This window comes from Hippichthys cyanospilos, chromosome 14 (genome assembly GCF_059441005.1).
Source record: "Hippichthys cyanospilos isolate Australia breed blue-spotted pipefish chromosome 14, RoL_Hcya_1.0, whole genome shotgun sequence".
NCBI lineage: Eukaryota > Metazoa > Chordata > Actinopteri > Syngnathiformes > Syngnathidae > Hippichthys > Hippichthys cyanospilos.
In genome coordinates, this window is record NC_142382.1 from 18,645,616 (window position 1) to 18,661,832 (window position 16,217).

The 16,217-nt window shown below is 38.4% G+C and overlaps 1 protein-coding gene across 3 annotated transcripts; it reads right to left on the reverse strand.

Moving 5' to 3' along the window:
- Window positions 1–5,019: 5,019 nt before the first annotated feature.
- Window positions 5,020–15,741, reverse strand: tedc1 (tubulin epsilon and delta complex 1). Of its 3 annotated transcripts, XM_088433779.1 has the most exons (9): window positions 15,535–15,740; window positions 13,921–14,014; window positions 13,060–13,141; window positions 11,663–11,868; window positions 11,334–11,471; window positions 10,894–10,959; window positions 9,739–9,825; window positions 6,216–6,353; window positions 5,020–5,621 (listed from the first exon to the last, which is right to left on the reverse strand). In XM_088433779.1, the coding sequence occupies exons 3-9, from the start codon at window positions 13,067–13,069 to the stop codon at window positions 5,268–5,270; spliced, it is 999 nt and encodes a 332-aa protein (XP_088289905.1). In that variant the 5' UTR covers window positions 13,070–13,141; window positions 13,921–14,014; window positions 15,535–15,740; the 3' UTR covers window positions 5,020–5,267. The 3 variants fall into 3 exon arrangements, with proteins under 3 accessions (XP_088289905.1, XP_088289904.1, XP_088289903.1); XM_088433778.1 differs by lacking the exon at window positions 13,921–14,014 and having other exon boundaries at window positions 15,535–15,741; XM_088433777.1 differs by lacking the exon at window positions 13,060–13,141 and having other exon boundaries at window positions 15,535–15,741.
- Window positions 15,742–16,217: the final 476 nt, after the last annotated feature.

The following is a 16,217-nucleotide window of genomic DNA, read 5'->3' on the forward strand; positions in this document are numbered from 1 at the left end:
GTTTTGTATTGAAGGAAATTCATATTTTTCAAATTCAATATATCAATAAAATAGTGTGTACATGGAACTGTGTTATTCTAATAAAGATTGAGACAACGTAATGTCAGTATAAAGCAGATATAGTCTCGGCCCAGGAGAAATAAAGACAAGTCGGCCCCTAAAAAAGGAACAGATGGCATCCCCCGACCAACATTCCACCATGGGCAAAAGGCTAGGTGTGGCCTTCAAGAGAAGATATCAGTCAGGGTTTATGGTGCTCAGACTTCCTGCCGCTTCAAAGAATGGCCGGCAGAACAAAGACTTTTGAAGACACCATCTCCACACACACCGACACGCACACACACATACACACACACACACACGCACACACACACACACACACACACACACACACACTTGCATTCCACAGTGGGACTAGATGCCCCAACAGGGTATAAGAACTGAATGTTGAAGGTGAAACATTGCCATTTTCTGCTCCGACCTGTGGCAGGACTGGCCCGAGGCCTCGTGTACTTTTTTCCCACTCTGTCTGGATTAAATCAATTGTTTCACTATGTTGTGGTATGGGCGATTTCTCAACAAAAACGAACACGCTAGGAACTAGGTTAAGGCAAGAAGCTTTTTCTAGATTCCTTCAGTATGCCAATTTCAAGGCCAGTATCATGGGTCTACTCTGGGTGTGTCCCCTGTGGCGTGTGTTTGCCCTTGCAGGGATCCATTTCTTTTGATCGATTCTTAATATCGATTTGGGGACATTTTAAATTGATTTAAATCATAGTAAATGAGAATCCCAATTCTTATGTGAATCTATTTTTTGACACACCCCTAAATAATAATGGCCTGGGTTTTTATGCCCAATTAGTTTATGGCCCAAGTATGAGCCATATCCTCTCAGCACACACATCAACTCCGGTTGTGAATCTGTTGGGCATAATGTACACAAAACATAAAGAAGGAACAAAAACAACTTTTCTCTCATTTCACGGAAATGCCGATATGCTATTGGTCGATTAAGGCAGTCACGGAGATGTCGATATGCTATTCCGCAGAAATGCCGATATGCTATTGGCCGAACTCCCTATCTTGCTTGATGGCACAAGCTGGTCGGTGTGTCTTTGCAAACTTTTATCTGTTAGACATGGCTTCTAAAATTGCAAGTGGCGGTAAAGGAAGAAGTAAGAGGATGATTACAATAGAAATGAAGCAGGAGATAATAAAATACGAAGGCGCACGCCTAGTTAACCTTGCTAGTATGGCCGTAACGCTCGACAATCGGTACAATTCTCAAGAACAAGGAAGCTATTAAAGGAAGCAAATCTTCTAAGGGCATGACTTTCCTTGCCAGGGGACGGACCTCGGTCAACAACAAAATGGAGAGGCTTCTTCTATTATGGATTAAAGAGAAGGAAATCGCCGGTGATATGTTCTCGTTTAAAAAAAGTTCTCCTTTAAAACTACATTCTCGTTCAAAAAAGTTCTCGTTCAAACAAAAAAGTCATTGTTTAAAAAAAGTACTCGTTTGAAAAAAAGTTCTCGCTTAAGAAAAAAAATAAATTCTGCTGGTTCGTCTCTGCTCCCCTCCGCCTCCACCCACCACCAGCTCAAGTCATGTCACCCCAAAGGTAAATGTCATTTTTCCTTTGTATATTTAATTTAACTGTACAATAGATTATGTTACTAATTTTTAATATATGTATAAAGTCGTGATGTTTTTACCTAAGGTTTTTGCATGCGTTGCATTCACTAATTAACATAGGTTTGGATTGCCTGTCATACGGCAAATTCGAGGTACGAGCCTAGCCACTGAACGGATTAAGGTCGTAACACGGGGGCCCATTGTAAACATATATATATATATATATATATATATATTATATTATACTTTGAAACTAATAAATGAGACCCTGCACATTCTATTTCGAAGCAAGAATTTCAATGGGTAATTCTATTTTACAATACAAAAAAAAAATGTAATGTTAAAAAAACAGCAGCATTAACATGTTTTTGGAAACTCAAAAACGTACGGTAAAAATTTACAAAAACACTGTAAAAAGAAGTTAACAGTTGAAAGTTAACCACATTGATTTTTTGTTAAGGTTGATAATGATATTTTTAGGTATAATCATACAATTTTAATGAATACAATTTTATTTATATTTGATGAGATGATTGGGGGGTGGCGAAGGTTTTTCTCTACAGAGCTGTTTACTTCTGCCAGAAATACAATACGGGGCAACCAGTATTGTAAGTTTAAGACAAGAAGGACTGCAATTATTTTGAACACAATGTATTAGGGAGACGAGACAAGACATTTTGACTAAGATTTAGATAGAGTTTTGCAAGACTTAATAAAACAATCCCTGGCAAACATTGTACAGTTTTAAACATTGTAACTGAGCAGACTGCAAGAAAATCTACAGTTATCAGTATGCGAGTTTGCATTTGCAACAAAATTTGAACTCCTTTTAGGTCTTCTAAAACATTGTAACCAGGTGTGCCAATAATTATGTTTAACACTGTATTTAGTAGTTAGCACTTACAAATTGTTATGAATTAACCTCGGACATGGAATGGAGGAGGACCCCAAGCAGACAAGGTACTCGAACTGGAGAGCTGAGAGTTTATTAACAAAGGGTGAATGCCAAGTGTGGGGAAAAATTCAAGACTAGTAAAGTTACAACGGAAAGTTCAAAATCATCCAAGATAAGAAATAACGCAATAAGCCATGAGGGGACGGAGTTGGCTGGAGGACAACGAGATGAAAAGCTGCATATGAGGAAAATACTAACAGCCGAACAACAACCAAGAGACCCCGAGGCGGAATGCTACTTGGGAAAAAACACTAGCAAATAGAGAATGAAAACTAGGAAGTTCAAAGCACAAACAAAAGGGTACATGTGGCATAAATGACAAGTGACGTGATACAAATTGGCATTGTTACCAGTGTTGGGCAAGTAACTTCAAAACTGTAATGCATCATTTATTACTTATTACTGTAATTACTTATTACTGTAATTCGTTACATTACAATATTACTGTATTTGAATTGTAATGCATTACACTATTGCATTACTTTTATATTACTGTCATCAACATAACTGGAAATGGATCTGCCATTCTAAATGTCGCTCATTATGCTCATTACACATCTAGTGGAAGGTTGGCTTAAGCCTAAAAACAGTACAAATACAGTGGGCCCCCGGTTTAAGAACTCCCTGATTTACGAATTTTTCATCTTACGAACGTGGACCGCAGCGTTTTTTGTCCCTCTCTTAAGCACAAACTTCTATTATGGATTAAAGAGAAGGAAATAGCCGGTGATATGTTCTCGTTTGAGAAAAGTTCTCATTTAAGAAAATAAATAAATTCTGTGGGTTTGTTTCTGCTCCCCTCCGCCTCCACCCAGCTCGTCATGTCGCCCCAAAGGTAAACGTCATTTTTCCTTTGTATATTTATGTTATTTAATTTCACTGTACAGTAGATTATGTTACTAGTTTTTAATATGTGTATAAAGTCGTGATGTTTTTGCACGCGTTGCACATATTCACTAATTAACATAGGTTTGGATTGCCCGTCATACGAGCAATTCAAATTACGAGCATAGCCGCTGAACGGATTAAGTCCGTAACACGGGGGCCCACTGTAATCTAATATACTGTATATTGTATTGTAAACCTTGAAAATACAGCACCTTTTTATGTATTTTAAGAATTTTATTATTTAGCTTCACAGCATAGTTATGCATTGTTTATGCTTTAGAAAAAAAAAAGTTTAAATGTTAATATTCAAATTTAAATTCAGTTAGGGACAGACGATTCAACAATAGATGGTTTCAGTGGGGCTAACGTTAGCAGGTAGGCTACATCATTGTTATTGTGTTCAACGTACTGTTTAACACGAGTTTTTGTATGCTTAATCTTGATAGACATTGATCACAACTATTTATAAGCTATTATTAACGGCAAATGTACTGTGAAAATTAGCATTAGCTTACCTTGTCTATATTGACGACACTGAAGTTGGCTTCACGGGCGCGCTCCAGAGAATCCAGCCTTTCATTCCATCTTAAAAGTCCGAAATGGCGCTTTCTTGCCGCTCGAGGACATTGTTTCCCACGTTTACATGCAGAAACGAATGCTTTTCAGACGTCAACGTTCTCCTTGCTGCTACAATAACACAATGACGTTAGGTATCTAACCTGTTTCATTACCTTAATAGCTGTTGTTCAGTTTTTTTAGGTAATCAACAATTTGAATTGACTTCAATTTGAAGTCGTTCTATATTGTTATTTACGACAGGGTTCTTGCTGACAAGGTTTCCAAATGCTGGTGAATCCGCTGTGGAAATACGGGCCACATACTCAAATCTCCACAAATCGCCACAAATCTCCAAACCTCTTGAGGTGGAAATGGCATCCCCGAGCCAGAGAACTTTGTTTTATACCCGCTCGCAATTCCTCCACGTGTTTTCTTTTGGCTTGGTTACTATGGCACAGCTCCAAATGTGTGGAGAACTCTTTAGGTGTCACGCACAAAGTGCACTTAACTAATATATTCTTCTTGTCTTCATCTCTGACAAACTTAAAATTAATGGGCACATGTCCATCTTGGTGTACGTATTGTCCATATTCAACTTGTCGTCTGATGCCGCTGCATTCATCTTTGCTGTAGTGGATACTCACTACAGCAAGAAAACATTTTGGCCAGGACTTCTCTCCTTCAATCTTGCGGTGTTTTGGGAGAATTTGTGGAAAAATACCCCACCACCTTCAGTCTAAAAAATCATTGCGTTACTGATTTGTAACAAGTACAATATTACAAATTTTTTTGTGTGTAATGTAGTACACTACGGTGTTACAGCAAAAAGTAATGCATTAATTACATAATTTTTGTAATGCATTACACCCAACACTGATTGTTACAGTGAGTGAAAAGACCATGGCAACCCCACCTCAAGTGGATACGTTTTAGACTTTTTTAGAATACTTTTTTTTTTCATTTAAGCACTTGACAAAGAACATACAAAGATTTACAATATTTTAATATTAAATATTTTGACATCTTGGATGTGTTTGGTTCTTTCAAATATCGTAAATAATGTTCAGTCATTTTACATCATTTCACAGGCCAGCATAAGTAAAATATTTGTTTTTTGACGACCCTTAGAGACTGATGATGACCTACTTCCATAATCACTTATTGAAGGCAGGTGTCACTTGATCAATATAATAACTGTTGAGCGCAAAAAAAAAAGAAGACAAAGAATGTTCATACTGGAATCAACACTAGTTGATCCAATCTACCAATCATCTCCTGCAGTTGCATCCTATTGGCCATTCTCTGTGCGTCCCTTCCCTCTAGCAGCTGTATCTCAGTTTTAGCAAGCAGCTTGACAACTTGAGACGCTGACAACTCATCTGCCTCCTCAACTGTACCATGGAAACTCTTGACCGAGCGACTGTTGACCGTCTTTCCAGCCTGAAATCTGGCTCGGTAGACCTGAGAGACAGATAACAGCGGAGGCAAATACTCGAGAGAAGGTGTGTCACGACCAATGTCCAAGCCACCCTGATGTCTCTCTCTTCTGTCCTTGACATTCCCTCTCCTGGTCTGCTGTCCTTTCTGTTGGGGAGCGCAAAGCACAGCAAAGTCTGTTCCAAGTGCTACTTGGAAACCATTTCAAATTTATCAAACAATCTGATGTTTTTTTTTTTTATTTAATACAATGTCCCAACTAGGCATGGGACGATAGCAGATTCAGGTATGATAACCTTGAGCAAATATATTAGGGTATCGCGATACCACGGTATTGAAATTGCAGTTCTAAGATATATAATTAAAAAACAATTTTTGCTCATAGCCATTTTTCTACATTAAAGAAAAATTGGTTTTAATTTTAAGCAAAATATATAATACAGCATTTGTTACAATGACAAAAAAATGACCATGCTAAGTTAAAAGAAGTATGTAAATAAAATGAAAAACATTTTTTGCTCACCAATAACGGTATAAATAAACTCTCTGACTGAACACATCCAAATTAAACGAAAAATGCTAGTATAAATATACAGGACAACAATGTTAAACTACCATCAAGCGATTGGGAAACAATGCCAAGTTCCAAAACCTCACAACTGTGATTAGAATGGCAGTACAAAAATACAAAATGATAATAGTCTCATTTGCATCATGTTCGTTACGTGTGTCACCAAGCACCTGCACACTTGTCAGTCTCAGCAATACACCATCCAGTTTTTCGACAGCCAGTTGTCCAGGATGGCAAGCAACTGCTGCTGTCATGCATGAAGGCCTCTTAGAGACAGCATCCTTCTCATGGTAATCCACCACACTATCCTACAAATAAACAGAGACACATGCTTTGTGTCTTGTGAAAATTGTGTCTTGTGAACATTTTGAGGTGTGCATATCTGGGATCCAGACTGCCTGCAAATTTTTTGACATTTTGACCCTAAAATTTGAGACACTCCAACTCCATTCTCCAATGAGATGCACAAAAAAGTTTTTTTCTTACTTTTTTTTTTTTGCTGTAGACTTCAGCCTTCAACAGTATTGTAAAAACAAGTGGAAATCTGAATTTAGCTTGCGAGTTAATTTACAGTGAACACTCCTAAAATCTCAGGTCTAGCGCAATGCTTAAATAGTGCCGTGGAAAAAAATATTCACCCCTTACTGATTTCTGCATATTTATCACTTGTAAATGTTAAATTATAACAAAGCAATATTAATGTTACACTGACACAACCCATTGATACATAAAATGCAGCTCCTAATGATAATTTTATTTACCAAGGGGCAGCAACAAGTGATTGGTGATGAGTCTTTTAAATGACTGTGGAGGAATTTTGGACCACTCTTCTTTGCAGTCATTTTCAAGCCTGACATATGGGAGGGTTTTCTAGCATGAACGGCCCATTTAAGCTCACACCACAGCATCTCAATTGACTTTAAATCCGGAATGTGACTTGGACACTCCAGAACCTTATTTATGTTCTTTTTGAGCCATTCTGAGATGGACTTGCTAATTTCTTTCACATCGTTGTCTTGCTGCATGATCCAAGAAAGCTTGAGTTTAAGGGCACAAACTGATGGGCAGAAGCTATCCTTCAAGTTCTGGTAAACAGCAGAATTCCTTTTTCCATTGATCACAACGAATTGTCCTCGTCCTGAAGAAGCAAAGTCACCCTATACCCTCAACACCACCACGCTTTACTGTTAGCATCTTATTTTTTTTATTGACTCATTCAAAGCCAGGGACGTATTTTCTTTTTTTGTGTGTGTGTGGAGACCAGGAGTGTCAAACTAATTTTTATCATGGGCCATATTGTAGTTACAGTTTCTATGAGAGGGCCAGAATGACCATGAAGTCGAATCAATTTCAAGTGTGTTCCTCACATACTTACCTATGGTTAGAGATCAGAGGCCAGTAAAAATTGTTCCAAAAGGACATTCGGAACAAAAAAAAAAAATGCTGGAAGGAAGGCAGAAAGAATGGAAGCAGTGAAGGAAGGAAGGAGAGAAATAAGGAAGGAAGGAATGTGAAGGGAGGAGAGAAGAGGAAGGAAGGAAGGAAGGAAGGAAGGAAGGAAGGAAGGAAGGAAGGAAGAATATTTAAGATTTGATGGTATTTAAGAAAGACACTTGAAGTCAAATCAATATTTTGCGGGTCACATAAAATGATCTGGCAGGCTGGATCTGGCCCCAGGGCCTCGAGTTTGACACCCAGATATTTAACTGACGATGTAATATTTAAGTATCTGGAATGACCGTGAAGTCGAATCAATTTCAAGTGTGTTCCTCACATACTTACCTACGGTTAGAGATCAGAGGCCAGTAAAAATTGTTCCAAAAGGACATTCGGAACAAAAAAAAAATGCTGGAAGGAAGGCAGAAAGAATGGAAGCAGTGAAGGAAGGAAGGAGAGAAATAAGGAAGGAAGGAATGTGAAGGGAGGAGAGAAAAGGAGAGGAAGGAAGGAAGGAAGGAAGGAAGGAAGGAAGGAAGGAAGGAAGGAAGGAAGGAAGGAAGGAAGGAAGGAAGGAAGGAAGGAAGGAAGGAAGGAAGGAAGGAAGGAAGGAAGGAAGGAAGGAAGGAAGGAAGGAAAGAAAGAATATTTAAGATTTGATGGTATTTAAGAAAGACACTTGAAGTCAAATCAATATTTTGCGGGTCACATAAAATGATCTGGCAGGCTGGATCTGGCCCCAGGGCCTCGAGTTTGACACCCAGATATTTAACTGACGATGTAATATTTAATTATCTGGAAATTAATGTCCTTAATGTACTTAAATATAGCATTTGCATAGTCAGGGACAAGCAAAGTTGGAATCTAGGCAGGCAGAACGGGGCAGCAGACATTTGGGAGGTGGGGACGGGCAAACTAAGAATTCAGGTAAGGTAGAACGGAAAGATATGTTAGAAAGCTAGCATGAAGACGATTTGGCAAACAAAAGAGGGACAGTAGGCTTATATACATGGGGAGTAATTGGTTGTAGCTAATGGTGATTGAGGTGATTGTGAGGCTGTCACACAAGGAGGTGAGGGAGCGCGAATTTGCAGACGATAACACTCTCTCATGGATACCATTTTTGACCTGTGTTTTTTTTATATTGAAGTCATAAACACTGACCTTAACTGAAACTAGCCTGTTTTGGGGGTCATTTTTGAGACCTCCTGCATGAGTTATTGTCGCACTCTTTGAGTCATCTCTGTTGGTCGACCACTCGTAGGAAGGGTTGCCACTCTTGCCAGTTTTCTCCATTTGTAGGTAATGAAACTGACAGTGGTTCACTGGAGCCCCACAGCCTTGGAAATGGTGATAAAACCTTTTCTAGATTGCAATCACTTGTTTTTTCATTTCTTTGGATTGAGGTATAATGCATTAATGCTTGGGATTTTTTAGACTACTTTGTCCAAGATTCTATTTAAAGTGTACCTCCAGAGCTCGGAAGTAAAATTAAATATTGTTCATCAGGAAAAATGTCATCCAATCGTATTTTGTTTAGCCTGGCTTTGGTAGAGCAAGCTTATAAGATCCTAAAAAACTTTCGGCAGTATCTAATGGAGATGAGCGATGTTTCATGTTTTGTTCCTTTTTTTAAGCTTTTTCTTCTGTCATGTACTCAATCATGGTAAAACACCCAAACGTGAGAAAAACAATCAATGCTTCAATATAAACTGCATTTTAACTAGTCGTGTATGATAAAACAGCTTTGGTAAGCTTTAAGTTCTTCCCAGGAGTTTTTCCTTATGACAAAGGTTTACTTGGTATTCTTAATCAGCTCTGAGGCTCCCCCCCCCAACTTTTTTTTGGCTGATTTTTTACTTTACTTTGTGATGTTATATCGGCACACCGCTGTTTGCCTGTGTGAATGTATATTAGGCTCCTGGTTAATTCTGTACAAAGTGAAAAGCAAAACGGAGAAAAGGTGATGAGAAAAGACCTCGCTTGCCATACCAAGATAACATAAGTAGCACATTAAGCGGCATGGTAAGCGCTTGAATAGGAAAAAAATGGGGGGGGGGTTGCTTAGGCAGGGCAATGTACGGATTACATTTCAACAATAAAGGTCATGTGTGCCATGTAAAAAATTTTCATATGAAATGAGATATTTACAGTGATACATAAGCCAAAACACACACACACACACACACACACACACAAAGAAATCAAATGGGGCAAATACTGCTTCATGGCACTGTATGTGAATGCCGAACTCACCATCCAGGTCCAAAAATCATTCTCCACCTGCTTCCAATGTAGGTACAATTCAAGGAGGTCACAGACTTCCTGGACACCAGTACACATCTAGAAACACACACAATGATGTACATGTGAACTTTGCAAAGTCAGCTGATTAAGGGTGGGTAAAAAGTTAGTAATATAAAGAGAATAATCTTCCAATCACATATCACAATAGGTTATGGTTTATTTTACAATGATTGATCATTTGATCAATGATGAATGAATTACTGGATGTTTAAAATATGCTAATGTTACAAGAAGAGTTAAAGAATGTTAAAAAAAAAAAAATACAATTTGTTAACATTTTGATTCCCCTCATCCCCAGACTGGCAATAACGGACAAAGTACAAATTGGATAGTGTCCTCATTAAACCGCACAACTCTCGAGCATTAGAACTAGCTGTGCACATTCATATGCAGTCAAGCCATTTGAAACTGAGACAGAAAAATCCCATCAATGTAATGTTAATAACTGCAACTATTTACAAAATGTAAGCTTTCCGTCAATCTATAAAAGCTGATTCAAGAATGATCAGGGTTTAAGTACTTTGATATTTTAATTACAATTGTATGGTCTAACTCGTCACTAATGTTTACAATAGTTAATCAAATAACTAAGCTCTTCCATTCTTGTGGTTAGTATTTCAAAATAAAGAATAACTCTGGCGGGTCAACAAAATGGTGCCTGCAGGCTCTGGGTAGCCCCCGAGTATCACATGAGTAGCCTGCAGACCTGTTCTGCAAATAGTTTACAATCAATAGAACATTGTGATTTTCTAGGAATTTTAATAACGATTATGCATTTATGACATATACATTACATATTACACTTGCGTTACATATTTACGACAGCCGTTTCTTAATTATTGTGAGAAATCAATAACATGATCAGGGTCTTCACATTAACTCGTAGCCCTTCGTATTACTCAGTACCAAAGTAGAGAATCTTGGTTTCAAAAAGATTGGTGACCCCTTGGTCTAGCGCAACTAGAATGCTGATATAACTATCTTGCCCAGTATAGAAATTGACTTGTGCGTGCTAATTTTCTCATTTGGCACAGAGTTGCAGGGCTCAACCATATCAAAGGCCCTGGAACGCCTGCCCCTGCTGATGAAAATGTATGTACACACCTTAATCGGCACAGTACAATGTTGACTTGCAGAAGATGATCGGTCAGGATGGCTTGCAGACAAAACCTGAAAAATAAAATAAAAACATTCTTTCTATATTTTATCAGGCGTGCAGTATGTGCAAATTTCAATTTGTTTCAAAATAAATTTTGCATTGCAAGGAGATGAGTTTTCCTTCACATGATGTGTTAAGCTCTTATAATATCCAGCAATTCTGTCAGTTCATAATAACTGGAAAAAAAAAATGTTGGTTGGACAATAGGAATTCTCAATATTTACATTAGTGTGTAATTTTGTTTCAAATTACTTTCAAAGTCTGAAATCTACACTGGGTACCATCATGGATTAACATCAAATAAACAACACCACATGCACTGGAGCTCAGTCATCCACCAACAGAATAAACTGATCAAAGTAGTTGTGGTTAGTAACTTCCTCACAGCATGTAACAATGAGGCGCGCTCATCCTGCATGGAAAGCAGCAGCCGTCCCTGGTTTCTCAGGCGACCAATTAGCCATTGAAGTCTTCTCAGTGAGCTGCATTCAACCAGGGGCTTCTGAGGAATTTCAAGTTTCATCTAAAAACACAGAAACTGAGAGCTCAAATCAAATGCACTTGCACAATACAAAGGTTATGGATGAGGTACGTATTTTTTAAGTTTCCCTTTCAAATCACTTTGATTCTGTCTTTACGTGTAGTTTGCATGTTTTTCCCCATACTTTACTGTTTGTGGACAAAGCATAAGGTGACTGTAGTGGTCAGACTTACAAGTACAGGTGGGACAAGTGTTTTGTCCAGTTGTTGTACTCTACGGGTCAAAAGTTGTTCCAGCATTCCGGCAGAAAGCAGCCAGCCAAGTGCCAGAAGGAGCTGACGGCTGGTAACCCTTCCAACCTCACTTTCATACATCCAGCTCGCATAGTAACCACTCTTCCACAGGCCTGTGCTCACCAGCGTCTTGCAATCAGAGGTAACTGCAAAGCACAGACAGCATAGAGCTAAACTTTAAGCAGCCCCCAGTTGTTAATGCAAAAAAAATAAATTAATTAATATATATATATATATATATATATATATATATATATATATATATATGAGTTTGACTGAAAACCTATATGCTTAAAATGAAAGATCAATTAACTGAAGTTTTGCAGCGCACTGGGGCACACACTATAAAACATAAATGTGTATTGTTGACCAGTGTTGGGAGTAATGCATTTCAAAAGTAATTTAATTACTGTAATGCATTACTTTTAGCTGTACCACAGTGGTGTAATATATTACACGCACAAAAATAGACATTTTTTACCCGGCACAAATCAGAGTAACGCAATGCATTACAATACATTTTTCAGGCTGAAAGCCTGTGGATCAACTGGCACCGGGCCGCGTGGGCTGCACCCTAAATAATGTCTTTCTGATTTAGTTTAACAGTCTAACAGCAGTTTAACAGCATGTGTGCTTTGTTTGGTTTGATCTTTGTCTTTTGGCGCCGCATCTGGCCGCTGTTGAGATTACATTTAGTAGTGAGGAAGGACAGCGTAGGTTCAATTGAGAGCAGTCACTGTCGGTGACGCACACGTTGTTCTGACTCTTTAATCGCTCGCTAATATTAGTTATCTTCATCATGTTCTGTAGCGCAGCCTTGTATACGTTTAGCTCGTTCACATTTTCGTTTGTGCCAGGTATTTCCCTTGAAATTAACAGGTTTTGTAATTCTGTTTTATAGTTGACTTAATGTAATTTGCATACATTTATGTACATTTTGAGCCCCCCTGGTATGCAGGAAAAAATAAATACGGTCCGTGGTGATAAAAAGGTAGAAGACTACTGGCCTAAAGCATAAAAAAATGCATCATTATCCTGTGAAGTTAAGAAATAAAGAGATTAAAATACAAAAAAAAAAGATTCTGTATCTTGTCGTGTCTTTATAGGTTTACAATACAGATCAAATGATTTGTACAGCATTTAGGCTTAAGCCAACCTTCCAGTACATGTGTAATGAGCGTAATGAGCTACATTTAAATGGCAACTCCGTATTTCCAGTTATGTTGGTGAGAGTAATATAAAAGTAAGGCAATAGTAGTGCAATGCAATACATTTCAAATACAGTAATATTGAAATGTAACTAATTACTAGTTACTTGCCCAACACTGGTAACTGACCATTTTTCATCTGTGTACAGCCAACAGCTAACAAAGTTCTTGTTTGCAGTATGTTGGCTAGGAGCTGCCAGAATTGATCCTCCTAAAAAAAAAAAGAAAAAAAGAAAAAAAAAAAAGAGCACAAAAAAATGTTGCCATTTCTTTGACCAAAAGCTACCGTCAAACAAAACACAAATCAAAGCACCTTGTGTACTCAAAACAAAGACATTGTGGTTCACTGATACAGAATTTACTTTGTGGTTCATGGATTGAACACTGTTTAGTTGCGTTCTTCCCGTTTCACTATGGCCAGTTGCGTTCTCATAACCTAACCCACCCCTACAGTTCAGTTTCAAAATCTGGCCTTTATGTTTGCCCAGCACATCAACTCCATATTGTATCATGTCAGTTTCGCATATAGGTCATCATCATGTGATCACAGAGATTTGGAGCACATATGGAAATATGCAGCAAGTTCACATTTGGTTACCGCTCTTTCGGAAATTCAGCACGTTGGTCAACTGTGCTGTTCAGAGGTTCAGTGTGCACCAAAAACAGAATGCCCGTACGCATACTCCGTGCTCTCATTGGTAAGCTAACGTGTCAAAGCATCAGGCAGTATTGCTTAAAAAAAAAAAAAAAAAGCACAGCCGCTATGGAGTGAGATCACCGTCAGACACGTATGCATAACTACCCACAATAATTCTCTACAATACAATAATTTTTGTGTTTGCAATCTTTTCTTGTTACTATGAATCAAAAGTGTGAGGGTTGGAATTTTTTTTTGTGACTATGAATCAAAATTGTGTGGGTTTAAATTCTCTTTTTGTGACTATGAATCTAAAATTTGTGAGTGGAAAGTGTTTTCAATAAAACACTCACTTCTATGACAACGAAACTTCACTACACACAACCGCCATGAGCCTCTCCTGTGGGTTGCCGCCTGTGGGTAAGAATCTCTTCTGTGGATTGCCTCCTGTGAGTACAAAACACAATATGCAAATTGGGACGACGTTACCTCAAACCACCAACAGCAGGTCATAGGGAAACTAATCGAGCTGCTAGACCTCTACCCACACATGCGTCAAAGAGAAAACAAAGATGGTGGTCGCCAACGGCATGGAATACAGATCTTTCAACAGCTCATCATGCTTCAATGTTAATGCTTTTCAAATAATATATGGATTTGGAGTCACAGGTAATTAGCTTGCATGCTATAACAAGAAGACTGTAAGTCAAATTTCATAAAATAATTTACGATTTATGTCAACAGTTACATTGCTAACTACCTGCTGTGATGATGCTTCAACCAAAAAAAACATTTTTTTTTAACATCTTTGGCTCGTTCTGTAGCTTGCAAGGTAACCTGTTAAGGGAAATCTATATATTTGAAAAATGTTCACATAAAATAAATTATATAACCAGCCGTTTAACAACAATACATAAAAAATTATAAAAAGATTGTAATTCATTCATCCTTATTTGTTGGAATTCAAGTTTAGCGTTTGTGTTTTTTTTGTGATTTTCAAGGAAACAATACTTTAAAATCAACTGTGGTGTTTGTTTCTGCCTCCAAAATTGGTCTCATTTGACAGCTAGTAATGTGTGGATTAGGAATCAGGCTACACAACGCCATTTTACTTTGGCACTGATGGGAGGCTGCCAAAGATGGCCAGCATCACCCAAAGTGAGAATTGACCCAGGTCATTTTGGGTGATTTTGACCTCAATTTATTGAAATTATTGCCAGTCGGATTTTCCAGAAAGAGTTATCTGACATCTAGCAAGGTTTAGATCATGAAGCAGGAGAGATACCTGACGCCATTGTGTTATTGTAGCCGCGGGAGAACGTTTAAATCTGTTTTTATATTGATACAAGGTTGACAAAAGCATAGGCTTCTGTCATACATACCTCTGGGAAACTATGTCACCTAAAGGCAAGAAAGCCCACTTGCGGGCTTTTAAGGTGGAATATAGAGCGCAATTCTCGTGATCGCGCCCGTGAAGTCAACTTCGGCGTCGCTGGAAAAGTTGCTTTCTAAAGGAGGTCCCTGACTCCAGAGAAAGTTTGAGAACCCCTGGTTTAGAACACAATCTGTGTTCGGAAATCAACGGAAGGGAAGTCATACCACTCAGATAGTGCACGAGTGTTCTTTATCCCTTGTAAAACATTGTTTGAAGTCGTCTTAATTGTCTCATTCGAATGTTAAGTGGTCGGGAGTTCCGGACGGTGTCAAATGTCCAATCTCTTCTTTCAATTAATAACACAAAATCCAAATTCGTAACTATAACAATTTGTGTCCATTTGTTCAACACATGCGAAGACAAAGCAAAGTGCTTTCCATGAAATGTATTTAACACGGGTAGATGTACCGGTCTCACTAAACTGTATTGTGCATTTGTGCTAAACGCGTTGTCGGACTGTGGAACCACTTTGAACAGGCATGATATTTGCCACAGTAGCCATCAGTATCGTCACATTTAAGTGCACACCTACCACATTGACTTCGCCAAACTTCGCTCGTCTAAAAGTCTCCGGCTCAGGGACATCTTGAAGTCCGGTGGTGGTCAACAACTTACACAAAATTCCAATCACCTGCTTTACCTCCACCTTTGATTTATGACGCCGCATTGCACCACCGAGCAATACATTCCCACTATGCGCTGCAAAAAGACCATGGTTGAACGACTTCCTTGTTTTTAAAAACATGGCACGTTGGATGTTGTTACGAGCCTCACTGCCCTCTTCCGGACATTAATATGACACCAAGACGGCACTCCTGTCTCCTGAACGTTCCTCGAATCCCGACATACGTATTTGGCAAATGTGTGAATTCCTATAGCAATGCATTAGCAGTAATTCAAATATATTTGGCTCATAATTTGACATACCCTGTCAGAAAGACGACGAGCTGGGCCCCTATTCTGTCATATTGTCTGATATTTTGCAATACATTTCATAGATTATGTCAACCAATGAGCACTTAACTTTGAATAAAATATTGTTCATGTTTTACTTTCCTGAACTGTACTGCATCATCCCAATAGTCAAAATTAGTGTACACACCACGTCTTATACATTGGCGTTCATTGTCGGAATGGTGCATGGCAACTGTTTCTAACAACGGTTCATTATTTCACTGATGGAGCCAAGGCAATTATGAGTTATGGTTAATGACA